Source organism: Salvelinus namaycush, chromosome 3 (assembly GCF_016432855.1).
Source record: "Salvelinus namaycush isolate Seneca chromosome 3, SaNama_1.0, whole genome shotgun sequence".
Classification (NCBI taxonomy): Eukaryota; Metazoa; Chordata; class Actinopteri; order Salmoniformes; family Salmonidae; genus Salvelinus; species Salvelinus namaycush.
In genome coordinates this window covers 63007155-63034694 of record NC_052309.1, presented here as the reverse complement: position 1 = coordinate 63034694, position 27540 = coordinate 63007155, and the positions used below count along the sequence as shown (strand labels likewise).

At 41.3% G+C, this 27540-nt stretch overlaps 1 protein-coding gene across 1 annotated transcript in view; it reads right to left on the bottom strand.

Annotated features, from left to right (window-relative positions):
* LOC120043971 (corticotropin-releasing factor receptor 1-like) overlaps positions 1-27540 on the bottom strand; it is a 223283-nt gene that overhangs the window by 95382 nt on the left and 100361 nt on the right. The window contains exon 4 of the mRNA XM_038988567.1: positions 26553-26672. Coding sequence (XP_038844495.1) covers positions 26553-26672 — 120 coding nt within the window. The remainder of the gene's footprint in view (positions 1-26552; positions 26673-27540) is intronic.

The window sequence follows — 27540 nt, the reverse complement described above, 5'->3', positions numbered from 1 at the left end:
CAATGTAGAAAATAGTAAAAAATAAAGAAAAACCCTGGAATGAGTAGGTGTGTCCAAACTTTTGACTGGTACTGTTTATATAGATTTTTTTTCCTATGATAATTTCTATATGATATGAAGATAATTTTGCATCCAATGAGCTGTAGTGAAACCAGGAATCATATAGCTATATCATCATCATCAATGTAAAATTCCCAATACCTTCAGAGGCAGAAAAATATGACAGTGCTATAGACAGGTTGGTTGTTTAGCAACAAAACCGACGGCTGCACAACTAAGGGCAAAACAGACAGGGTTGACTTAGATTGTTGACAACATGTAGGCCTAAACTATATTTTGTCTCCAAATGTTTATTGAAAACATAAATACATTTGCACAATGAGCACTTTTTGTCTCTCAAATACACTGCTCAAAAAAATAAAGGGAACACTTAAACAACACAATGTAACTCCAAGTCAATCACACTTCTGTGAAATCAAACTGTCCACTTAGGAAGCAACACTGATTGACAATAAATTTCACTTGCTGTAGTGCAAATGGAATAGACAAAAGGTGGAAATTATAGGCAATTAGCAAGACACCCCCAATAAAGGAGTGGTTCTGCAGGTGGTGACCACAGACCACTTCTCAGTTCCTATGCTTCCTGGCTGATGTTTTGGTCACTTTTGAATGCTGGCGGTGCTTTCACTCTAGTGGTAGCATGAGACGGAGTCTACAACCCACACAAGTGGCTCAGGTAGTGCAGCTCATCCAGGATGGCACATCAATGCGAGCTGTGGCAAGAAGGTTTGCTGTGTCTGTCAGCGTAGTGTCCAGAGCATGGAGGCGCTACCAGGAGACAGGCCAGTACATCAGGAGACGTGGAGGAGGCCGTAGGAGGGCAACAACCCAGCAGCAGGACCGCTACCTCCGCCTTTGTGCAAGGAGGATTAGGAGGAGCACTGCCAGAGCCCTGCAAAATGACCTCCAGCAGGCCACAAATGTGCATGTGTCTGCTCAAACGGTCAGAAACAGACTCCATGAGGGTGGTATGAGGGCCCGACGTCCACAGGTGGGGGTTGTGCTTACAGCCCAACACCGTGCAGGACGTTTGGCATTTGCCAGAGAACACCAAGATTGGCAAATTCGCCACTGGCGCCCTGTGCTCTTCACAGATGAAAGCAGGTTCACACGCACATGTGACAGACGTGACAGAGTCTGGAGATGCCATGGAGAACGTTCTGCTGCCTGCAACATCCTCCAGCATGACTGTTTTGGCGGTGGGTCAGTCATGGTGTGGGGTGGCATTTCTTTGTGGGGCCGCACAGCCCTCCATGTGCTCGCCAGAGGTAGCCTGACTGCCATTAGGTACCGAGATGAGATCCTCAGACCCCTTGTGAGACCATATGCTGGTGCGGTTGGCCCTGGGTTCTTTCTAATGCAAGACAATGCTAGACCTCATGTGGCTGGAGTGTGTCAGCAGTTCCTGCAAGAGGAAGGCATTGATGCTATGGACTGGCCCGCCCGTTCCCCAGACCTGAATCCAATTGAGCACATCTGGTACAACATGTTTCGCTCCATCCACCAACGCCACGTTGCACCACAGACTGTCCAGGAGTTGGCGGATGCTTTAGTCCAGGTCTGGGAGGAGATCCCTCAGGAGACCATCCGCCACCTCATCAGGAGCATGCCCAGGCGTTGTAGGGAGGTCATACAGGCACGTGGAGGCCACACACACTACTGAGCCTCATTTTGACTTGTTTTAAGGACATTACATCAAAGTTGGATCAGCCTGTAGTGTGGTTTTCCACTTTAATTTTGAGTGTGACTCCAAATCCAGACCTCCATGGGTTGATAAATTTGATTTCCATTGATAATTTTTGTGTGATTTTGTAGTCAGCACATTCAACTATGTAAAGAAAAAAGTATTTAATAAGAATGTTTCATTCATTCAGATCTAGGATGTGTTATTTTAGTGTTCCCTTTATTTTTTTGAGCAGTGTACATTGTTACAGTTGTTGGCTAGCTAGCTAGAAAATATTTGACATATTAGCACAGATGTAACATCAGTCAAAACACCTCAAAACAAGACATGACATCAAGAACAAGATAAAACTAACGGAAACCAGCCACCTACGATTCCCCATGTGGCAGCTTCATGTCGCTGTTAGCTATCTGACTGTTCAGAGTCAAAACATCATAGGCCCTTCAGCTCCATCGGTGTGCGTACATTTTAGCATCATTTAAAAGTCAATAATATTAGCTAACCTACTAAAATCTCTATGTACTGTGTGGACCAGGATACAGGAAGATGACATCACAACAAAGCTCACAGAAGGTGCCCTCTGACACTTTTCAATGGAAGTGAAATGCCATTCCATGGTGTACTGTACGTCTATGTTTATTTTATGGAAACACTGACATTTACTTATTAAATGAATATCCCTTTGGATTGTGTAGGATGACAGAAGAGAGGAAGGACTATCATCTTGAAAAAGGTCTCTGTCCTAAATGTCCACAAAAACATGCAGATGCAATACTAATGTGTGGGAGTTATCTTTTCTGCAATGAAAGTGAAGGACTAGAGAAATGAAATCACAGAAAAGGATATAAAGGATAGATCGTGCGATGAATCATGTCTCTTAGGTCAGGTTGTGACATATGGATCAACACTTTGCTGTTTCTCATACTGTAATGTAACCTTCTGGAGTGGTGTGTTATCTAATTTACATGGCCCTTTCGTCCTTTTCCTTGGGCCTAAGTGGACAGAGAAAGAGTAAGGGGGCCTATGGTGGTACTGAGGGTAGTTTTGTGTGTCCTCCACTTCGCTATCATCACTCGTCTTTAATGGTTAGTGACTAATTACTAGAGGGAATATCACAAACAGGCCTAAGCACTTACTCCAGCAATTAAAAAATCATCAACATTTTTAATCTACAGAATCAGAAGACTTTAATTTATTAAATTGGTGCATCCACACAAAACTAGGATTCATTTAACCCTACTGATCATTTCTAGAGAAGCACACAAATGAATGTGCATTCACACATTGACCCTCTGAGAAAAAGAGGAAATGCTCGTTTCTGATAGTGATTAGTTGGTTATGGTTGGAATGGGAGCTATATGAAAACAAAATCAATGACAGTCCTCTTTAACTAACATCAGCTAATTAAACTATCCACATTGATGTCTCAAGAGTTTACTAAATCTTACTTCGTAATTATTAAAACAGATTTTGGTGTTGGTTTGAATCTTTTACATGACGTCAAACTGAGAGAGCGAGAGAGAGAGAGAGAGAGAGCGAGAGAGAAATACTGAGAACCAGGCATCTGTTACTGCAGTTTCTGTTTACTTTTTAAGTGGGTTTCTCCGAAAATGGATAATGATGGGAGAAATTGGTAAACAGTCCCTTTTATTAACCAATTGAACATGAGAGCTTAAACCTTTTCAAGACCCGCCGTGAAATGTCCCATGACCAACAGCCCGAATCATATTACATTGAATATACTGTATACATTAATATTCATTGCTCACCTTTCCATTGCATTTGTTTTTGTACCGCTTCGATGCATTGACATTATTCAGATTACAATCTGTGAAGGTGTGCCCTGAAAGTAGGACTAATTGATATTCAGAACTCTCCCTCTCTCAATTTTTTTTCCAGTCAGTCGTCTTCTCATCCCATACCTGCTGAAAGAAACACATCCAGAGCTGATATGTTTAGCTAAAAAGTAGAGCATAGGTGTCACGTTCTGACCATAGTTCTTTTGTGTTTTCTTTGTTTTAGTGTTGGTCAGGACGTGAGCTGAGTGGGCATTCTATGTTGTGTGTCTAGTTTTCCCGTTTCTATGTTTGGCCTGATATGGTTCTCAATCAGAGGCAGGTGTTAGTCATTGTCTCTGATTGGGAACCATATTTAGGTAGCCTGTTTTGTGTTGGGTTTTGTGGGTGGTTGTCTTCTGTCTTCGTGTGTCTGCACCAGACAGAACTGTTTCGGTTTTTTCACATTTGTTGTTTTGTAATTTGTAGTGTTCAGTTTTTTGTCTTTATTAAACATGATGAACACTAACCACGCTGCGCTTTGGTCCTCTCCTTCGTCCACAGAAGAAAGCCGTTACAATAGGCATACATAATGTACCCCCTTCTGTTTGTCGTGCCCATGACTACATCACTAACTGGTTTCCAAAAGTTTTCTAAACACTACCAGTTCCCTCTGGGTTAATTCAAAACAAAACAAAAAATAGACCTGGGGAGAAATATGACACAAAAAAATGAGAAATAAAATACAACGGCACTGCACTATTTGACATAATGCATTATTCAAGATTTCAGTTCCAGTCAAATCACTGCCCTTGGGTATGTCTTGCTCTGGTGTAAAGAGCCATGGGCTGAATTACCAAGGATTTGAATATGCAGTGTGAATTTGCATTACTGGTGACCTAATTTACAAAACCTACCTCCTTCTCCATAGACAGAGAACCCATTAGGAATTCTACAACACGGTGCCCTCCGTAATTATTATTATTTTGGCTCTATACTGCAAAGGTTTGGATGATTTGAAATCAAACAATGACTATGGTGTTAACCAACAGTGCAGTTCAAGAAGTAGAAAATATTTATCAAGTTGTCACGTTGTTTGTAATAATGATGGTCGGACCAAGGCGCAGCGTGCGTAGTGTTCAACATATTTTAATAAATAGAAACTCACCAAACAAAACAAACAAGCACAAACAAAACGTCTTGGACTACTCACAGGCAGCTACACAAACACAAGATCCCACAAAGGGGAAATGGCTGCCTAAATAAGATCCCCAAATCAGAGACAACGATAAACAGCTGCCTCTGATTGGGAACCATAACAGGCCAACATCGACATATAAAACGCCTAGATGACCCACCCTAAATCACACCCCGACCTAACCAACATAGAGAATAAGAGCTCTCTATGGTCAGGGTGTGACATAAGTAGGCTAAAATAAAAAGTAATAATAAAAAGTAACACAATAAGAATAACAATAATGAGGCTATACTGTATACTGTACAGGGGGCACCGGCACCGAGTCAATGTGCAGGGGTACAGGTTAGTTGAATCTGTACGTGTAGGTGAGGGCGAAGTGACTATGCATAGGTAACAAACAAACAGTGAGTAGAAGTAGTGTACAAGGGGGGGTCAATGTAATTTGTCCAGTGGCGATTTTTATGAATTGTTCAGCAGTCTAATTGCTTGGGGGTAGAAGCTGTTGAGGAGCCTTTTGATCCTACACTTGGCGCTCCGGTACCGCTTGCCATGCGCTAGAAGAGAAAACAGCATATAACTTGGTTGACTGGAGTCTCTGACAATTTTATGGGCTTTCCTCTGACACCGCCTATTATATACGTAGGTCCTGGATGGCAGGACGCTTGGTGCCAGTGATGTACTGGGCCATTCTCACTACCCTCTGTGGCGCCTTAAGGTCAGATACCGAGCAGTTGCCATACCAGGCGGTGATGCAACCGGTCAGGATGCTCTCGATGGTGCAGTTGTAGTACCTTTTGAGGATCTGGGGACCCATGCCAAATCTTTTCAGTCTCCTGAGCGGGAAAAGGTTTTGGCGTGCCCTCTTCACGACTGTCTTGGTATGTTTGGACCATGATAGTTCGATGGTGGTGTGGACACCAAGGAACTTGAAACTCTCGACCCGCTCCACTACAGCCCCGTTGATGTTAATGGGGGCCTGTTCGGCCCGCCTTTTCCTATAGTCCACGATCAGCTTCTTTGTTGTCCTGGCACCACACTGCCTGTTCTCTGACCTCCTCCCTATAGGCCGTTTCATCGTTGTCGGTGATCAGGCCTACCAGTGTTGTGTCGTCAGCAAACTTAATGATGGTGTTGGAGTCGTATTTGGCCACGCAGTCATGGGTGAACAGGGAATACAGGAGGGGACTAAGTACCCCAGTGTTAAGGATCAGCGTGGCAGATGTGTTGTTGCCTACTCTTACAACCTGGGGGCGGCCCGTCAGGAAGTCCAGGATCCAGTGGCAGAGGGAGGTATTTAGTCCCAGAGTCCTTAGCTTAGTGATGAGCTTCGTGGGCAATATGGTGTTAAACACTGAGCTGTATTCAAAGAACACCATTCTCACATAGGTGTTCCTTTTGTCCAGCTGAGAAAGGGCAGTGTGGAGTGCGATTGAGATTGCGTCATCTGTGAATCTGTTGGGGCGGTATGCGAATTGGAGTCTAGGGTGTCCGGGAGGATGCTGTTGTGAGCCATGACCAGCCTTTCAAAGCACTTTATGGCTACAGATGTGAGTGTCATGTGGCGGTAATCATTTAGGCAGGTTACCTTCGCTTCTTTGGGCACAGGGACTATGGTGGTCTACTTGAAACATGTAGGTAATACAGACTCGGTCAGGGAGAGGTTGAAAATGTCAGTGAAGACACATGACAGTTGGTCTGCGCATGCTTTGAGTACAAGTCCTGGTAATCCATCTGGCCCAGCGGCTTTGTGAATGTTGACCTGTTTAACTTCTCTAGGATAGGGGGCAGCATTTTCACTTTTGGATAAATAGCGTGCCCAATTTCAACTTCCTTCTACTCATCCCCAGAATATAAGATATGCATATTATTAGTAGATTTGGATAGAAAACACTCTGAAGTTTCTAAAACTGTTTGAATCATGTCTGAGTATAACAGAACTTATGTAGCAGGCAAAACCCCGAGGACTAACCATTCAGATTATTTTTTTTTTAGGTCACTGTCTATTCAATGGGATTTCATTGGGATACTATATTTCTAATCAACCTGTTTGCAGTTCCTACCGCTTCCACTGGATGTCACCAGTCTTTGGAAATAGGTTGAGGTTATTCTTTTGTGCAATGAAGAAGTACGGCCATCTGGAATCAGTGTAACGTTATGTGTACTGTTTGAGAGTTGCGCAAGACTAGAAAAGTAGCGTTAGTTTGTTGTCCTCCTGTATTGAAAACAGATAGACCCGTCTTCTATTTGATCGATTATTAACGTTTAAAAATACCTAAAGCTGTATTACAAAAGTAGTTTGAAATGTTTTGGCAAAGTTTAGAGGTAATTTTAGAGATATTTTGTAGTGACGTTGCGCAAATTGGAAGCTGTTTTTTTCTTGATCAAACGCGTCAAATAAATGGACAATTTGGATATATATGGACGGAATTAATCGAACAAAAGGACCATTTGTGATATTTATGGGAGATATTGGAGTGCCAACAAAAGAAGCTCGTCAAAGGTAAGGCATGATTTATATTTTATTTCTGCGTTTTGTGTTGCGCCTGCAGGGTTGAAATATGCTACACTCTCTTTGTTTACTGTTGTGCTATCATCAGATAATAGCATCTTATGCTTTCGCCGAAAAGCCTTTTTGAAATCTGACCTGTTGGCTGGATTCACAACGAGTGTAGCTTTAATTTGGTATCTTACATGTGTGATTTAATGAAAGTTTGATTTTATATAATTTTTTTTAATTTGGCGCTCTACATTTTCCCTGGCTATTGGCCAAGTGAGACGCAAGCGTCCCACATATCCCAGAGAGGTTAAAGGTTTTGTTCAAATCGGCTACCGAGAGCGTTATCACACAATCATCCAGAACAGCTGGTGCTCTCATGCATGCTACAGTCTTGCTTGCCACGAAGCAAGCATTAAAGGCCTTTTGCTCGTCTGGTAGGCTCACGTCACTGGGCAGATCGAGTCTGGGTTTCCCTTTGTAGTCCGTAATAGTTTTCAAGCCCTGCCACATCCGACGAGCTTCAGAGACGGTGTAGTAGGAATCAATCTTAATCCTTTATTGACGCTTTGTTTGTTTGATGGTTCGTCTGAGGGTATAGCAGGATTTCTTAGCGTCCGGATTAGTCCGGATTAGTCTCTCACTCCTTGAAAGCGACAGCTCTAGCCTTTAGCTCGATGCGGATGTTGCCTGTAATCCATGGCTTCTGGTTGGGATATGTACGTACAGTCACTGTGTGGACGACGTCATCGATGCACTTATTGATGAAGCCGATAACTGAGGTGGTGTACTCCTCTAAGTCATTGGATGAATCCCAGAACATACTTCAGTGTGTGCTTGAAAAACAGTCCTGTAGTGTAGCATCCACGTCATCTGACCACTTCCGTATTGAGCGAGTCACTGGTACTTCCTCCTTTAGTTTTTGCTTGTAAGCAGGAATCAGGAGGATATAATTATGGTCAGATTTGCCAAATGGATGGCGGAGGAGAGCTTTGTATGCATCTCTGTGTGTGGAGTAAAGGTGGTCTAGGATTTTTCCCCCCCTGGTTGCACATGACATAATGGTAAATATTTGGTAAAACTGATTTAAGATTGCCTGCATTAAAGTCCCCGGCCACTAGGAGCGCCACTTCTGGGTGAGCATTTTCTTCTTTGATAATGGCCTTATAGAGTTGGTTGAGAGCGGTCTTAGTGCCAGTTTCACTTTGTGGTGGTAAATAGACGGCTACAAATAATACAGATGAGAACTCTCTTAGTAGACCGTGTGATCGACTTATCATTAAGTACTCTACCTCAGGCGAGCAATACATCGAGACTTCTTTAATATTAGACATCGCGCACCAGCTGTTATTGACAAAAAGACCCCCACCCCCACCCCTCGTCTTACCAGAGGTTGCGTCTCTGTTCTGCCGGTGCATGGAAAATCCCGCCAGCTCTATATTGTTTGTTTCTTCGTTTAGCCACGTCTCGGTGAAACATAAGATGTTACAGTTTTTAATGTCCCGATGTTACAGTTTTTAATGTCCCGTTGGTAGGATAATCTTAATAGTAGGTCATCAACAACAAAAATATCCAATGATTGCACGTTATCAAGAAGAATGGAAGGCATTGGGAGTATGCTCCCCTTTTCCGGCGTCTTTTCTTCACGCAAAAGGCGTGGATCTGGGCCTTTTCCAGTGAAAGCAGGATATCCTTCTCGTCGGACTAGTTAAAGGAAAAAGTTTATTTCAGTCCACTGTGAGTAGTTGCGTTTCTGATGTCCAGAAGTTATTTTCCGCTAGCGGAACCCCAGTCCTAGACAGGTTAGATTTCTGCCTTGCTAGAGCTGCCCTGGTCAACTGTAAGTGCCATTATTGTGAAGTGGAAACCTCTAGGAGCAACAACGGCTCAGCCACAAAATGGTAGGCTACACAAGCACTCAGAACGGGATTGCTGAGTGCTGAAGCTCGTAGCGTGTAAAAATCGTCTGTCCTTGGTTGCAACACTCACTACCGAGTTCCAAACTGCCTTTGGAAGCAACGTCAGCACCAGAACTGTCAGTCGGGAGCTTTATGAAATGGGTTTCCATGGCCGAGCAGCCGCACAGAAGCCTAAGATCACCATGCGCAATGCCTAGCGTTGGCTGGAGTGGTGTAAAGCTCGCCGCCTTTGTACTCTGGAGCAGTGGAAACTCGCTCTATGGAGTATTGACTCACGCTTCAGATGCAAGGAGGATGCTACCTGCCCCAATGCATAGTGCCAACTGTAAAATTTGGTGTAGGAGGAATAATGGTTTGGGCTAGGCCCCTTAGTTCAAGTGAAGGGAAATCTTAATCTTAATTAGGGGTACATACATTTTAGATGATTCTGTGCTTCCAACTCTGTGGAAACAGTATGGGGAAGGCCCTTTCCTGTTTCAGCATGACAATGCCCCCCGTGCACAAAGCGAGGTCCATACAAAAATGGTTTGTCGAGATCGGTGTGGAAGAACTTGACTGGCCAGCACAGAGCCCTGACCTCAACCCCATTGAACACCTTTGGGATGCATTGGAACACCGACTGCGAGCCAGGCCTAAACGCCCAACAACAGTGCTCTCGCTCTCTTTCCCTTCTCTCTCCCTCTCTGTCCCTCTCTCTGACTGTTTAACTCTCTTCCTCTCTCTGCCTGTCTCTCTCTCTGACTGTTTAACTGTCTTCCTCTATTTTGACTCTCTAAAATGCAAAAGTGTTCATATATACTTGTCATGCCTCCCTCTCCTTGGTGAGGATCAAAAGGACCCACAGCTAGGCAAATGTTTGATGATAATGTTTGAGGATAATCTCTACAGACCAGACAGCGTGGAGCGGTTTGTTCATGTGCTGAAAGACTAATGTAGCTCTGCTGAAGTCACTTTTATTGATAACTTTGACACCTTCTGGAAACAGAAGATACTCTACAGGAATGACAGAGTCCATCCAAATCACCTTGGCTCATGGACTCTGTCCACACATTTCAAGGCTGCGTTGAAACAATGACTGGTAAATGATCCAAGACCAGCTCAGTTAATCCCTACCATTGTGGCAATGAGTCAAATGCACATGATCCTAGGGGCACTGTCAAACACAGTATAAGTCATTTAATTTGTGTACACCTAATTGCACCGAATACACCTGTTTATCCTACAGATATTGTAAGCAGTAATCATGAGCCTATGAACCAGAGTTACACTGTTAGCACTGAGGCGGTGTGCAATCGTAGGAAGACCACTTTATGCGTCTCACCCTGCCCTATCAGCTCCAATGTAAACAACATGAGTAAGTCTACCTCTGATAAGCTTCCCAGTAAAGCATTAAAAACAATCAAGCAACCCAGAAAAGTGCTAAAAAATAGCCCATAAGAAACAATGTCCATGAAGTCAATAACTTGCTTGTAACATGACATTCAAATTTGAACTCTCTCTGAAACTCACCTAAAGCCCATTATTGTGGGAAGCTGCTATAGACCACCAAGTGCTAACAGTCAGTATCTGGATAATGTGTGTGAAATGCTTTATAATGTATGTGATATCAACAGAGAAGTATATTTTCTGGGTGATTTAAATATTGACTGGCTATCATCAAGCTGCCCACTCAGGAAAAAACTTCAAACTGTAACCAGTGCCTGCAACCTGGATCAGATTGTCAGTCAACCGACCAGGGTAGTTACAAACAGCACAGGAATTAAATCATCAATATGTATTGATCACATCTTTATTAATGCTGCAGATATTTGCTTTAAAGCAGTATCCAAATCCATAGGATGTAGTGATCACAATATAATAGCCATATCTAGGAAAACCAAAGTTCCAAAGGCTGGGCCTAATATAAGAGGTCACACAATATGTTTTGTAGTGATTCATATGTTGATGATGTAAAGAATATTTGCTGGTCTGTGGCGTGTAATGGGGAGCAACCAGACACTGCACTTGAGGAATTTATGAAACTACTTATTCCAGTTACTAACAAGCACACACCCATTAAGAAAATGATTGTAAAAACTGTTAAATCCCCTTGGATTGATGAGGAATTAAAAAATTGTATGGTTGAGAGGGATGAGGCAAAAGGTATGGCAGTTAAGTCTGGCTGGCAAACATACTGCAAATTAAGAAATCATGTGACTAAACTAAATAAAAATAAACTACACCATGAAACAAAGATAAATTATATAAAAAATGATAGTAAAAAGCTTTGGGGCACCTTAAATTAAATTTTGGGGAAAAAGCCAAATTGGCTCCTTCATTCATTGAATCAGATGGCACATTCATCACAAAGCCCACTGATATTGCAAACTACTTTAATGACTTTTTCATTGGCAAGATAAGCAAACTAAGGGATGACATGACGGCAACAAACGCTGACACTGTACTTCCAAGTATATCGGACCAAATTATGACAGACAAGAATTGTACTTTTGAATTCCATAAAGTCAGTGTGGAAGAGGTGAAAAAAGTATTGTTGTCTGTCAACAATGACAAGCCACCGGGGTCTGACAATCTGGATGGAAAATTACTGAGGATAATAGCAGACGATATTGCCACTCCTATTTGCCACATCTTCAATTTAAGCCTACTAGAGAGTGTGTGCCCTCAGGCCTGGAGGGAAGCAAAGGTCATTCCGCTACCCAAGAATAGTAAAGCCCTCTTTACTGGCTCAAATAGCTGACCCCAATCAGCCTGTTATCAACCCTTAGAAAACTTCTGGAAAAAATTCTGTTTGACCAGATACAATGCTATTTCAAAGTAAACAAATTGACAACAGAATTTCAGCATGCTTATAGGGAAGGACACTAAACAATCAGAGCCATTACACAAAAGACTGATGATTGGCTAAGAGAAATTGATGATAAAATGATTGTGGGTGCTGTCTTGTTAGACTCAGTGCAGTGCAGCTTTTGACATTATCGATCATAGTCTGCTGCTGGAAAAACTAAAGTTATGGCTTTACACCCCCTGCTATAACGTGGATAAAGAGTTACTTGTCTAACAGAGCACAGAGGGTGTTCTTTAATGGAATCCTATCAAATATAATCCAGTTAGAATCAGGAATTCCCTAGGGTAGCTGTTTCAGCCCCTTGCTTTTTAAATTTTTTACTAACGACATGCCACTGACTTTGACTAAAGCCAGAGTGTCTATGTATGCGGATGACTCAACACTATACACGTCAGCTACTACAGCGACTGAAATGACTGCAACACTCAACAAAGAGCTGCTGTTAGTTTCAGAGTGGGTGGCAAGGAATAAGTTAGCCCTAAATATTTCGAAAACTAAAAGCATTGTATTTGGAACAAAACACTCACTAAACCTCAACTAAATCTTGTAATAAATAATGTGGAAATTGAGCAAGTTGAGAACTAAACTGCCTGGAGTAATCCTAGATTGTAAACTGTCATGGTCAAAACATATTGATGCAGTAGTAGCTAAGATGGGGAGAAGTCTGTCTATAATAATGCGATGCTCTGCCTTCTTCACAACATTATCAACAAGGCAGGTCAGAATTTCCTGGCTGAAAGTGGAGGACTACTTTTATTTATGAGAGGTATTGACATGTTGAATGCACTGAGCTGTCTGTCTAAACTACTGGCACACAGCTCGGACACCCATGCATACCCCACAAGACATGCCACAAGAGGTATCTTCACAGTCCCCAAGTCCAGAACAGACTATGAGAGGCCCACAGTACTACATAGAGCCATGACTACATTGAACTCTATTCCACATCAAGTAACTGACGCAAGCAGTAAAATTAGATTTAAAAAACAGATAAAAAAACACATTGTGGAACAGTGGGGACTGTGAAGCAACACAAACATTGGCACAGACACATGCATACACACACACACGATAACATACACACTATACATAAACATGGATTTAGTACTCTAGATATGTGGTAGTGGTGGAGTCCCCTGAGGGCACACATTGTGTTGTGAAATCTGTGAATGTATTGTAATGTTTTTAAAATTGTATAAACTGCCTTAATTTTGCTGGACCCCAGGAAGAGTAGCGGCTGCTTTGGCTAATGGGGATCCATAATAATTTTTTTATTTCACCTTTATTTAACCAGGTAGGCAAGTTGAGAATAAGTTCTCATTTACAATTGCGACCTGAAAATACAAATACAAATGTGTAACGTTTTCATTCTCATGAGCATAGCTTTCACATGTATGTACCAGCCCATTTTCTTTGTCTCTCCCGCTCTCTTTATCTTGCCCCTCCCTTCCCATTATGTAACCAAATAGTCATATCGGGATAGTCCACCAGGGAATTTTCATTGCATTATGTTCGTAATCGATAATCTATACTGTGTGTGTGTTCATGTAATTCTGTGTGGTTATTTAGTTAGTTAGTAAATAAATAATTAAGACAATTTGTGTATCGCTGATTCATCATTTAGGCTCGGGTTCGTGCATACAGTGGGGCAAAAAAGTATTTAGTCAGCCACCAATTGTGCAAGTTCTCCCACTTAAAAAGATGAGAGAGGCCTGTAATTTTCATCATAGGTACACTTCAACTATGACAGACAAAATGAGAAAAAAAAATCCAGAAAATCACATTGTAGGATTTTTTATGAATTTATTTGCAAATTATGGTGGAAAATAAGTATTTGGTCAATAACAAAAGTTTATCTCAATACTTTGTTATATACCCTTTGTTGGCAATGACAGAGGTCAAACGTTTTCTGTAAGTCTTCACAAGGTTTTCAGACACTGTTGCTAGTATTTTGGCCCATTCCTCCATGCAGATCTCCTCTAGAGCAGTGATGTTTTGGGGCTGTTGCTGGGCAACACGGACTTTCAACTCCCTCCAAAGATTTTCTATGGGGTTGAGATCTGGAGACTGGCTAGGCCACTCCAGGACCTTGAAATGCTTTTTACGAAGCCACTCCTTCGTTGCCCGGGCGGTGTGTTTGGGATCATTGTCATGCTGAAAGACCCAGCCACGTTTCATCTTCAATGCCCTTGCTGATGGAAGGAGGTTTTCACTCAAAATCTCACGATACATGGCCCCATTCATTCTTTCCTTTACACGGATCAGTCGTCCTGGTCCCTTTGCAGAAAAACAGCCCCAAAGCATGATGTTTCCACCCCCATGCTTCACAGTAGGTATGGTGTTCTTTGGATGCAACTCAGCATTCTTTGTCCTCCAAACACGACGAGTTGAGTTTTTACCAAAAAGTTCTATTTTGGTTTCATCTGACCATATGACATTCTCCCAATCTTCTTCTGGATCCTCCAAATGCTCTCTAGCAAACTTCAGACGGGCCTGGACATGTACTGGCTTAAGCAGGGGGACACGTCTGGCACTGCAGGATTTGAGTCCCTGGCGGCGTAGTGTGTTACTGATGGTAGGCTTTGTTACTTTGGTCCCAGCTCTCTGCAGGTCATTCACTAGGTCCCCCCGTGTGGTTCTGGGATTTTTGCTCACCGCTCTTGTGATCATTTTGACCCCACAGGGTGAGATCTTGCGTGGAGCCCCAGATCGAGGGAGATTATCAGTGGTCTTGTATGTCTTCCATTTCCTAATAATTGCTCCCACAGTTGATTACTTCAAACCAAGCTGCTTACCTATTGCAGATTCAGTCTTCCCAGCCTGGTGCAGGTCTACAATTTTGTTTCTGGTGTCCTTTGACAGCTCTTTGGTCTTGGCCATAGTGGAGTTTGGAGTGTGACTGTTTGAGGTTGTGGACAGGTGTCTTTTATACTGATAACAAGTTCAAACAGGTGCCATTAATACAGGTAACGAGTGGAGGACAGAGGAGCCTCTTAAAGATAATTTGCAAATAAATTCAATAAAAATCATACAATGTGATTTTCTGGATTTTTTTTTCTCATTTTGTCTGTCATAGTTGAAGTGTACCTATGATGAAAATTACAGGCCTCTCTCATCTTTTTAAGTGGGAGAACTTGCACAATTGGTGGCTGACTAAATACTTTTTTGCCCCACTGTATTTAAGAGGTCAACGACGTTCAGAATGAGACTGATATGATGAAATGATTGATTATTGTCTGTTATGATATTGAGATATTCTGATATAATTGAGTTAATTTGGGAAATGGTGACTCATTAAACAAACTTTTCCCGTGGTGCCCCAAGTTACTAATGAGTTCATTGTTACATGATTAATTTAATCAAGTATTAATTAAAAAAAAAAAAAAATTTGATAAATAGTATGTCATCACATGTAGTCACATCATGACATATTGGAGCCCCGTGCAAGGAATCTAAGATAGAATGAGGCCTTCATGTTGCATTCAGCCTATGTGAAATTGTAAAGTAGATTACGTTATACACCATTAGAGCTGTAGGCAGGAATTGTTGGGTGGGTGTGTTTCTATTTGAACAAGATCTGAAGGTTGCCTCTGGGGTTCTTTCTCTGACATAGTCCGTGTGTAGGTTCAATTATTGAATACTACGAGCCAGTGTCACGACTCCCACCGAAGGTGGCTCCCCTCCTGTTCGGGTGGCGCTCGGCGGTCGTCGTCACCGGCCTAGTAGCTGCCACTGATCCTGTTGTTTCCCCCTTGTCTGTTTATTAGTTGCACCTGTGTTTAGTTAGGTTAATTGGTTGGGCTTTATTTACCAGCCGGCCCGCCTGCTGGTTGTGCGGGATTATTTTCAGTATACGTTTGTACTCGACTGTAAGTCACGGTTGTTTGTGTATGGTGTTTTTTGCTGAACTGTTTAGTTCCCCCTGTTTGGGGCATTTGGTTGAGTTGGCGTCATTTTTCACCGGTGTGGTGTAATAAAAGTATCGCTACCCTGAACTCGCTGCTTGCTGCGCCTGACTTCTTCCTCCGCTACACCCCGGACGTTACAGCCAGGTCAGACATATGCGCCGGCCGGTTAGGTACTCCGAATTCAGCTTTCAGGGATAAGTGACCCCTGGTGGTAAAGAATCGCCTAATATATATATATATATGTATATATATAAATATATATATATATATATTTTTTTTTTTCATGTGACAGCAACCTCATGCTCACATTTGTAAACAAATGGTTACACTTAGGATATCCAACCAATTTCAACTGATTGAATATCGTTGTCTCATTCAATTTTTACTAGGATGTTAAAATTGTCAGACTTACAGGTGATCATTAGGATAAGGTCCAAACAAATGTGTTTCTACCAATGTGACAATTTAAACTTTTCCACATTAACCTAGATACAGCAACGCTTTCAGGTTAATTTGATTGGTGTCCCATCCACGGGACGGTTAAGCTAACGTAGGCTAATGCTATTAGCATGACATTGTAAGTAACAAGAAAATTTCCCAGGGCATAGACATATCTGATATTGGCAGAAAACCTAAATTCTTGTTAATCTAACTGCATTGTTCGATTTGCAGTAGCTATTACAGTGAAATAATACCATGCTATTGTTTGAGGAGAGCACAATTTTGAACATGAAAAGTTATTAATAAACAAATATGGCACATTTGGACAGTCTTGAACAGAAATGAAATGGTTCATTGGATCAGTCTAAAACTTTTCACATACACTGCTGCCATCTACTGACCAAAATCTAAATTGCACCTGGGCTGGAATAATACATTATGGCCTTTCTCTTGCATTTCAAAGATGATAGTACAAAAAAATACAAAAGAACAGTTGTTTATCTTTTATCTTTTACCAGCTCTATTGTGTGTTATTCTCCTACATTCCTTTCACATTTCCACAAACTTCAAAGTGTTTCCTTTCAAATGGTACCAAGAAAATGCATATTCTTGCTTCAGGACCTGAGCTACAGGCAGTTAGATTTGGTTTAGGCAAAAATGGAAAAAAAGGGGTGGATCCTTCCCAAATAGCCTATACAGGTATGATTGATCATTAACATTGATTAATCAATTAAATTAGCTTTTGAAAATTCATTCACGTCCAACTCCTACATTACTGATCCAGTATTGATGGTTCAGTAAAGTATTTAAATAGATTACAATAGTTTTCTGCAGCTCCACAACGACTCAAAACCCAAATCTATTAAGAATGTGCAAGCTATCAGAGGGGGTGGTCCCCAGTCCCCTACTAATTTGTGAACCCTCACCCATAAAAGGATTGATCACTGACCTCAGCAGTGATACTAACCATAACAATGCCATTACAGGAAAAACAGCAGAAATTGCGACAAACGCTCTCCAAAATCAACCATTGGTCGCAGGCCTTGTAAAGGTTCTCTCCAGTTTAGCCCTGATGTATCACCACCAGAGATTGGCATTGGTCCCGTTCCGCAGTGCTCAGCAGAAGCACGAGCAAGAAATGGTTGATATGAAGGGACAGGTGGAGAGAACCGGGAAGCTAATAACAAAAGTAGAAAATTAAAACATTCTGCTAGCCGAGGAGCTGCGTTTGAAAACTGAACAATTAAAAGTAATTGCTAAAGCTTATGATGACGAACGAGCACAAACTCTTCAACAAAATCGTTTCCTACAGGAACAAATCGATGTAGCCAAAACTAAATATGATGAAGTCCACGCTAAACTAGATAAATCTCTCTACGAACAGGAACACCCAACTTGATAACATACATGCAGTTTTGATGAACGTTACTCAAAGCAACAATGTTCTAGTCATAATGCTGCAGACCAAAGACAATCAGTTGAACACAATGACAAAGTTGGATGAGAAATCGGCAGATCTCTTTGAAGTCGCTGACCAAATGAATGATGAGAGAACAGGTGATGAAGATGGAAATATTGATTTCTAAGCAATCGGAGGAAATCTCATCACTGAATCTCTTGCTCCGTACTCAAGACCTCTACCTGCAAACCATGACAGATAAGTATGAGGCCGAACAAAGCAAATGCGACACTCACGTGTCTAAAATAAGTACTCTAAACGCCCAAGTGGACTCTGCTACACAGCAGAATACCACCCTTAGATATCATCTGGAGAAATTCCAGAGCAGTCACGCGCTACAGCGTGACTATCCAGTCAAGGAACCGGAGCTCGGTACTCAAAGGAGTTCAGACAAAAGAAGATTTCAGACTTTGCCTCCATCATGTGTCCTTTAGTCTTCTCCTCTTGGCCATTTGGCACAGAGTAATATGGCGCCTCCTCTCCAACAAAACCAAACCTTTGCTTCTCCTCTTGGTCTTTCGGCCCCAATTTCCCCACAGGATGAAGCCAACCTTCTCCGCCTGCCTTGACAAACTCGTCAAAAACTTCAACACCTTTGACCCCATTTCTGGAAAGCCAAACAATACGGAGATATTCCTAGCAGACATAGAGGACGCCTTGGGTGGCTTCCAAAAAACAAGGTTAATTGGTCTACAATAGCAACACGTGCAAAACGACTACGCTAAACTTGCCACAGCTTTGAAAATAGAATAGAATTCAGTGGTTCTGCGACTCGCAAACACGACAGTTCACTGGCTAACACTGTCAAACAAGCTTAAAATGAACACCCACAAGCTTACTATCATAGGCTCCGTTCAGCTTACTTTGGCCTACTCACTGAAACAGGAATGGAAGAGCTGTTACCATTCAAACAAATGTTGCTGTCGAACATGTATCCCAACTTCATTACCTACTTGGGCCCAACAGCCCACGTTGCCTTGCCAATCTTACATCTCAGAGAGCTTGCGAGCACAGCTTTTTGAAACATAGAGCCCAGACATTTAGGTTACCATGAAACAAATACCAACCGCGGTCGAAATAACTGTAAATATGTTGCCATTGAGACGACTACAGCTACAATTGACCTGATCACTACGTTCCTGCATCCAATCCACACAAAGAGTCAGAGCACAAGGGTAACAAAGGGTTCAAGGACAATCAAAACGTAGACCAATGTTCTCTAGAAGTTCTACTACGTGGAGAACTAAAGCGAGAAAAATTTGAGAAAAGGGCCGTCTCCACTAACCACACTGTCTTCTCCTAACACTTGCTGCAATGCAGTCATCCACAAGTAGTATCTGTCGACAGCATTCTTGAGAAAAAGATGTTTCGAAACCTCTTGGTGCAGAATCCGATCCAAGGAGATATTACGATAACTCGATACATTCTATCAGCAAACCTGATTGATCATCCTTCTCGTGATTTCGGCCAGCAGTCTCTTTGAATGAGCATCTTCCCTCCTCCTTGGAGTCGTGCAATACTGTAGCTTCCACAAACACTGCGGCCATCTCAGCAATAAAAGCATCGACGTGCAGAGTGTATTCTGATTCCGATGATACATTTTCCACTTTGTATGGGATTGAAACCCCTTACAGTGACACTAACGGTGTCAATTGCGCAACTGACCCAATGACTCCCACTGGTGAAATGCTGTGCGATATTGCAGACAGATATCCTCGTCTCAGTTCGCAGGTACTGGAGAGGTTGCCACATGCGAACGCTGTGGCGACTGACAGGCCTCGACAGCCACTGAGTGTTTTGAAGCGCAAACACCAGGAGATTTGGTTGAAAGGTTACAGCCAATCTAATAACAATGTGCTCCTGACAACTCGTACAAAGGGTCCGACCTTTTCGTTTGTGCCTCGGATACCAACACCAACCGCTGGTGGGGGAGTCCCGAGACACAAAGGGGAATACTAGCCCAGACCCATGATGAGCCTCGTCGAGTCTGGTGGGGTGGGGGGTGGGTTTGGGTGGGGTGGGGGGTCGAGACTACGTGCAACACTGTACGAGGCCGCCAGAGCAGGGTACAAATCTAGTTGTAAACTTTAGAGGTCGACCGATTAATCGGCATGGCCGATTAATTATGGCTGATTTCAAGTTTTCATAACAATCGGTAATCTGCCTTTTTGGATGCCGATTATGGCCGTTTACATTGAAATCCATGAGGAGACTGCTTGGCAGGCTGACCACCTGTTACGCGAGTGCAGCATCAAAAGGACCTTGTGGCTGCAAGGAGCCAAGGAAAGTTGCTAGCTAGCATGAAACGTATCTAATAAAAAACGATCAATCTTCACATAATCACTAGTTAACTACACATGGTTGATGATATTACTAGATTAACTAGCTTGTTCTGCGTTGCATATAATCAATGTGGTGCCTGTTCATTTATCATCGAATCACAGCCTACTTCAACTTGATGATTTAACAAAAGCGCATTCGCAAAAAAAAAGCACAATCATTGCACAAATGTAACTAACCATAAACATCAACGCCTTTCTTAAAATCAATACACAAGTATACATTTTTAAACCTGCGTATGTAGTTAAAAGAAATTAGTTAAAATAAATTCATGCTAGCAGGCAATATTAACTAGGGATTTTGTGTCACTTCTCTTGCGTTCAATGCAAGCAGAGGCAGGGTATATGCAGCAGTTTGGGCCGCCTTCCTCGTTGCGAACTGTTGAAAGGCCATTTTATTCCTAACATAGTACATAATTAAATTCCGTATTTCGTTTTGTTTTCGAAATGATAGTTTCTGGATATATTAATGACCAAAGGCTTGTATTTCTGTGTGTTTATTATATTATAATGAGGTATATGATTTGATATAGCAGTCTGACTGAGCGGTGGTAGGCAGCAGCAGGCTCCTAAGCATTCATTCAAACAGCAGCTCTTAGCAATGCTGAGATGCACAGCGCTGTTTATGACTTCAAGCCTATCAACTCCCGAGATTAGGCTGGCAATACTAATGTGCCTATAAGAACATCCAATAGTCAAAGGTATAGGACACACAAATGGTATTGTCACGGCCGTTTAACCTGTTTGGGCTGCAGGGGCAGTATTGAGTAGCCGGATAAAAGGTGCCCATTTCAAACGGCCTCGTACTCAATTCTTGCTCGTACAATATGCATATTATTATTACTATTGGATAGAAAACACTCTCTAGTTTCTAAAACCGTTTGAATTATATCTGTGAGTAAAACAGAACTCATTTTGCAGCAAACTTCCTGACAGGAAGTGGAAAATCTGAAATCGATGCCCTCTTCTAGGGGCTGCCTATTAAAGTCCTTGTTATTTATTAGTTTAGATGCACTTCATACGTCTTCCACTAGATGTCGACAAGGAGTGAGAGAAGAAATGGAGTGTGTAACTTGATCTGGACTCGAATAATAGCTCTTGGCATGACGTGTCACCAGTTTCCTGTTTTCTGGAGAGTGCGAGCAGGGACCTGGATTTGCCTTCTGATAAGCTGCCGTTATGGACGACTAATATCTCCGGCTTTGATTTTATTTGATACATGTGACAATATCATCGTAAAGTATGTTTTTTCAATATAGTTTAATCAGATTATTGAATTTTTTTCGGGAGTTTTGCCGTGTTCCGTTCTCTTCTGTTTGTTGACATGGAGAGATTCGCGCCACTTGGCAAGTGTGCTTGCTAAATCGAGAGGGAAAAAGGCCGTTCTAAATCCAAACAACGATTGTTCTGGACAAAGGACCCCTTGTACAACATTCTGATGAAAGATCAGCAAAAGTAGGACCCATTTTATGATGCTATTTCATATATCTGTCGAACATGTTGTGCTAGTCGTTTGCGCCTAGCTTTTGGGTACTCTCTCGCTATACCTAAGCTGTATGTCGTAATGAAGTTATTTTTTGAATTCTAACACGGCGATTGCATTAAGAACTAGTGTATCTATCATTTCCTATACAACATGTATTTTTTAGTTATGTTTATGAATAGCTATTTGGTCAGAATATGTGTGTCAGAAAAAGTGTCAGAAAAATATCCGGACGTTGTGGGAAAAATATGCTACATTAGCACAATGTATAATCACTGATTTCAGCTCTAAATATGCACATTTTCGAACAAAACATAAGTGTATGTATAACCTGATGTTATAGGACTGTCATCTGATGAAGCTTATCAAGGTTAGTCAAAAATTATATATCTTTTGCTGGTTTGTTACGATCGCTAACCTTTGCTACTGGGGAATGGCTTGTGTTTCTGGCTATTGTGGTAAGCTAATATAACGCTATATTGTGTTTTCGCTGTAAAACACTTAAGAAATCGGAAATATTGGCTGGAATCACAAGATGCCTGTCTTTCATTTGCTGTACACTATGTATTTTTCAGAAATGTTTTATGATGAGTATTTAGGTATTTGACGTTGGTGTCTGTAATTATTATGGCTGCTTTCGGTGCAATTTCTGATTGTAGCTGCAATGTAAACTATGATTTATACCTGAAATATGCTAATTTTTCGAACAAAACATAGATTTATTGAATAACATGTTATAAGACTGTCATCTGATGAAGTTGTTTGTTGGTTAGTTTGGTTGGTTCTTGATTAGTTAGGTTGGCTTTGTGCATGCTACCTGTGCTGTGAAAAATGTCTGTCCTTTTTTGTATTTGGTGGTGAGCTAACATAAATATACGTGCTGTTTTCGCTGTAAAACATTTAAAAAATCGGACATGTTGACTGGATTCACAAGATGTGTACCTTTCATTTGCTGTATTGGACTTGTTAATGAGTGAAAGTTAAATATTTCTAAAAAATATATTTTGAATTTCGCGCCCTGCACTTGAAGTGGCTGTTGTCATATTGTGGCCGGCCTCGGGCTTGCAGCCAGAAGAAGTTAAAGGAGTGGACCAAGGTGCAGCGCGATTGGAATACATTTTTTAAGTCAACGAAGACCACTTAACAAAATAACAAACAAACCGTGACGCCAACGTAGCTCACAGGCAACTAAACGTGGACAACTACCCACAAAACCAACATGGAAAATGGCAACCTAAATAGGCTCCCCAATCAGAGACAACGATAAACAGCTGTCTCTGATTGGGAACCCACTCAGGCCACCATAAACCTACAACCCCTAGACAATACAAAATCCCCATAGATAACAAAACCCTAGACAAGACAAAACCCCCTAGACAATACAAAAACTAAACAAACCACCCCTTGTCACACCCTGCCCTAACCAAATAATAAAGAAAGCAAATATAACTAAAGTCAGGGCGTGACAGTATAGAGAGAAATAGTCCTATAATTCCTATAATAACTACAACCTACTGGGAATATTGAAGACTCATGTTAGAAGGAACCACCAGCTTTCATACGTTCTCATGTTCTGAGCAAGGAGCTTAAACGTTAGCTTTTTTACATGGCACATATTGCACTTTTACTTTCTTCTCCAACACTGTGTTTTTGCATTTTTTAAACCAAATTGAACATGTTTCATTATTTATTTGAGACCAAATTGATTTATTTATGTACTATATTAAGTTAAAATAAAAGTGTGCATTGTTCATTCATTATTGTTGTAATTGTCATTTATTACAAATATATATATAAAAATCGGCCGATTTAATTGGTATCGGCTTTTTTTGGTCCTCCAATAATAGGTATCGGCGTTGAAAAATCTTAATCGGTCGACCTCTAGAAAACTTCTCCAGGAGAACTGAGAGGAGTAGACAAGCCCCTCGATGGGGATAACCTTAGAGAACATCTACGATATCACTGAGGTGTACCACAGTGGTCGTAAAAGAAGTCCAGTGGACTTTCCACCTCCAAAAAACAAATGTCAACAATAATCATTCCTTGCCATGTGTAGTTTCAAATACAATGCAACTAGTAAAATGCTCTAATCATATGTTCCGGTAAGATAACATTTCAGAATAAATCGGTAGGATAACTGGTCCCCTTTAGTACCAGTACCAATGCCAGCACAGTCAGTCCAGCCACAATCAGTAAAAAGGTTAGAGACCTAACAAGTCAAATTGCTATTGATGACAGCGACAGAGGAGTTAGTAGTCACTCAGATTGCAACACGTGGAAGAGAATCTCCAAAACACTTTTCTGATGGTAAACACACATGCCTCTAATACAGTAGCAAGAAAAAGTATGTGAACCCTTTGGAATTACCTGGATTTCTGCATAAATGTTACATAAAATCACAACAATCACAACTAAGTCACAACAATAGACAAACTCAGTGTGCTTAAACTAATAACACACACATTGTTGTATTTTTCTTGTCAATATTCAATACATCATTTAAACATTCACAGTGTAGTAAAAAGTATACTTTTTCCAGCCTGCACTGTGAATTTTTACATGGTGTGTTCAATAAAGACATGACACATTATAATTGTTTGTGTGTTACTAGTTTAAGCAGACTGTGTTTTCCTATCGTTGTGACTTAGATGAAGATCAGATAAAATGTTATGACTAATTTATGCAGAAAACATGGTAATTCTAAAGGGTTCACATACTTTTTCTTCCCACTGTAAATAGAATCCTCCATTCAGGAGGACAGTTATTTGAAGTCATGAACCATGATCACACCACGTACGACTGGTTCAGTGCTTATAGAGTACTTCCGTTGTGAGGTTAGCTCCTTAGTGGATAACATAGCAATGAAATAGACTCTTTCATACCTATCGCCACTACAATGGTGTAAGATACATTCACGTGTAGTAAAATTACTACAGGTCCCCTTAACATAGGTCTTGAGGTCGACATACATTTTTACTAACCTCCAGGCATTGACATGGAAATTATCTGATGATGTCAGACTCATTCTGAACCGGTTGCAGCCTACCAGAATACTTGGTTTTCTTTCCCTGGGCATGTGTGCTTGTGTACGCATAAACACACGTACAACAGAACATTTAATAAGGATTTATGCTAGGATCACTTAAGGGTTCGAGCCAAATACCAGCCTTAGTAAAGTTGAACATTTACCCTGAGGCTTTTGACTCTACAGCTACAGTACTCACCAGTTTCTCCCCAGAGGTCTATAGGTCATCCCTGTAGACTGTCTGAAGCTAGGTGCCTTACAGCTGTAGACTCATGTAGTTCTCAACTTAGGATAGTGCCCTAAGCAACACACCACCAAGTAGGAACGCCTTAGATATGACATTAGACAATGCCATGATAGGGTCATTTTACCAAGACCATGGACGTATATGGAATATAGTCCCATTATATGATTAAGGTGTGATAACTATATTATGTATATCTTTTGTTTATGCTTTTATAAATGTTTTGTTTCATTGTCTTTGACACTTAGGAAGTGATAGAGCCATAAACAATTTTCCCAGATTCTAAATGTTGTAAAACTTATATGATTAAATATGAAACTATTTGTGAAAAGACAGCAATGTGATTTTAGCCTTCTAAATTAGATAATTGTTTTTCATATAAACTTGTTCCAAGTCAGTAACCACGCCCATGTGAGCACAGACATTGCGGCAACTTGATAGAACCACCCTCAAAGGCGAGAGCTTGAAATGACTTGTTGAAGAATTAACATATTAGAGCAGAGAACGTGAGGATCATCCAGACGTTGAAATGTTTGTAATTTAAATCTCTACAGACGAGAGCGTTGAGCGGTGGCTACATGGCTGACAAATGGTTTAAAAACTACAAGACGAGAAAGTGGTAAGACACTCTGAAACTCACGAGTGAAGAAGATAAAGACTATACCGGAACATGCAGTCTGCAGCTGTTTTAGTAAACTCGACCAAAGACCACTGTTTGTGCAACATCTGGAGGATCCATTCTAGCAAACACTCAGAGACAAAGAAAACTACATCTACAAAGGACAGTTGGCCTCTGGTGGACAAACCAGAGACTTCTGTTGAACTACTCCCCAAAGGCATAGACGGACCGGGTGATTTCAACAGAGAAACGACAAAGACATACAAGCGTAAATATATACATTGCAATTATTTTCGAATGAGCGGTGGTTCATGTGCAAAGTATTAATTCTCATGAGCATAGCTTTCACATGTATGTACCAGCCCATTGTCTCTCCCGCTCTCCTTATCTTGCCCCTCCCTTCCCATTGTGTAACCAAATGGTCATATCAGGTTAGTCCACTAGGGACTTTTCATTGCATTATGTTAGAAATCGATAATCTATTCTGTGTGTGTGTTTATGTAATTCTGTGTGATTATTTAGTTAGTAAGTAAATAAATAATTAAGCCAATTTGTGTATCGCTGATTCATCATTTAGGCTAGGGTTCGTGCAGATTTACGAGGTCAAAAACGTTCAGAATGAGACTGATTTGAGGAAATTATTGATTATTGACTGTTATGATATTGAGATATTCTGATATATTCTTGAGTTAATTCGGGAAGCGGTGACTCATTAAACAAACTTTTCCTAAGGTGCCCCAAGTTACTAATGAGTGAATTGTTGCATGATTAATTTAATCACGTGATAATTAAACATTGGTAATTATTCGATCAATACCCTGTCATCACATGAATGATAGTCACGTCGCGACACACTCTAACATGCACAGATGTACAAAGATTTACTCGGATGTTTGCATCTGCATGCATACGTGTGTGTGTGTGTGTTTGTGTACTGTATGCGTCTTATGACAGGCCTGTATAAATAAACAATAGCTAAACCCTGAAAATCGATAAACAACTATGGATATTGGACAGACATGTACAAATATGCATTGTCAATGGGGCTCTACTCACTGGTGGTGTTGTATTTGACACCATAGAACATCTCTGGACATGGCCGTGACACCCACTCCCCTGCAGTGCTCTTGGGCCAGCAGGTACCGATGGGATCGATGGACATGTTACAGAACAGGCCTGAGTGACAGAGAAAGGACGGAGGGAGATAGCGAGACAGACACAGAGAAGGGGATCACAAAAGGAAAGAAAGAGAGAGGACGAGAGAAAAAAAGCCAGCGTTACAACCAGTGGACTTGTGTCTGTGATTGTGGACGGACAGAGGTTAAAGAGCGCAGTGTCACAGCTGTCTAACAGAAAGTGGATGGTAACTAAAGAACAGGACATGACCACTGTGACCTGCCTAGCAGTGCTTACAGGTAACTGGAACTGGCAGCAGCAGGGTCGACCACACACACACATGGTCACAGACGTCGTAACCATGGCACCAGTCATCAACTGAGCTACAGCCTCAGGGCGTGTTCAGCTGTATTCAATTATAATAACCCGTAATATTTCTAATGTTTGAACATTGTACATTTTGGAAAGTTGTGCCATGTTAACCCATTACATTTTACATTTCCATCCCTCTTATATGAAGTGGTATTCAACAGTAGGAAGTCACTGCTTTGTTTTAGACCACCCCTCAATCTATAAATGCCAACAATTACATGAATAATGTTGATTGAAAGTTTGTTTACAAATACTTGAAATGTGCAAAGTGCAAACTAGGATTACAGTTGCAATGCTGTAATGTATACTCACAATACAGCTACACTGTATCTGACTATGTAAGTACCATTTAAATACATGGTTATAGTGCCACCTCATATAAAGTGGGAAGCCAATTTCCTTGTTGATTTTTCCCATCTCTGTAAACGTGGCATTGTAATACAATGCGATGGCAGTCAAGATAGGGCTTGTTATTGCCTGTGGAAAAATGATGGCTTCAGTTATGATTACAAACATATTACAATAACCTATTACATTTAATGATATACTGTACTGT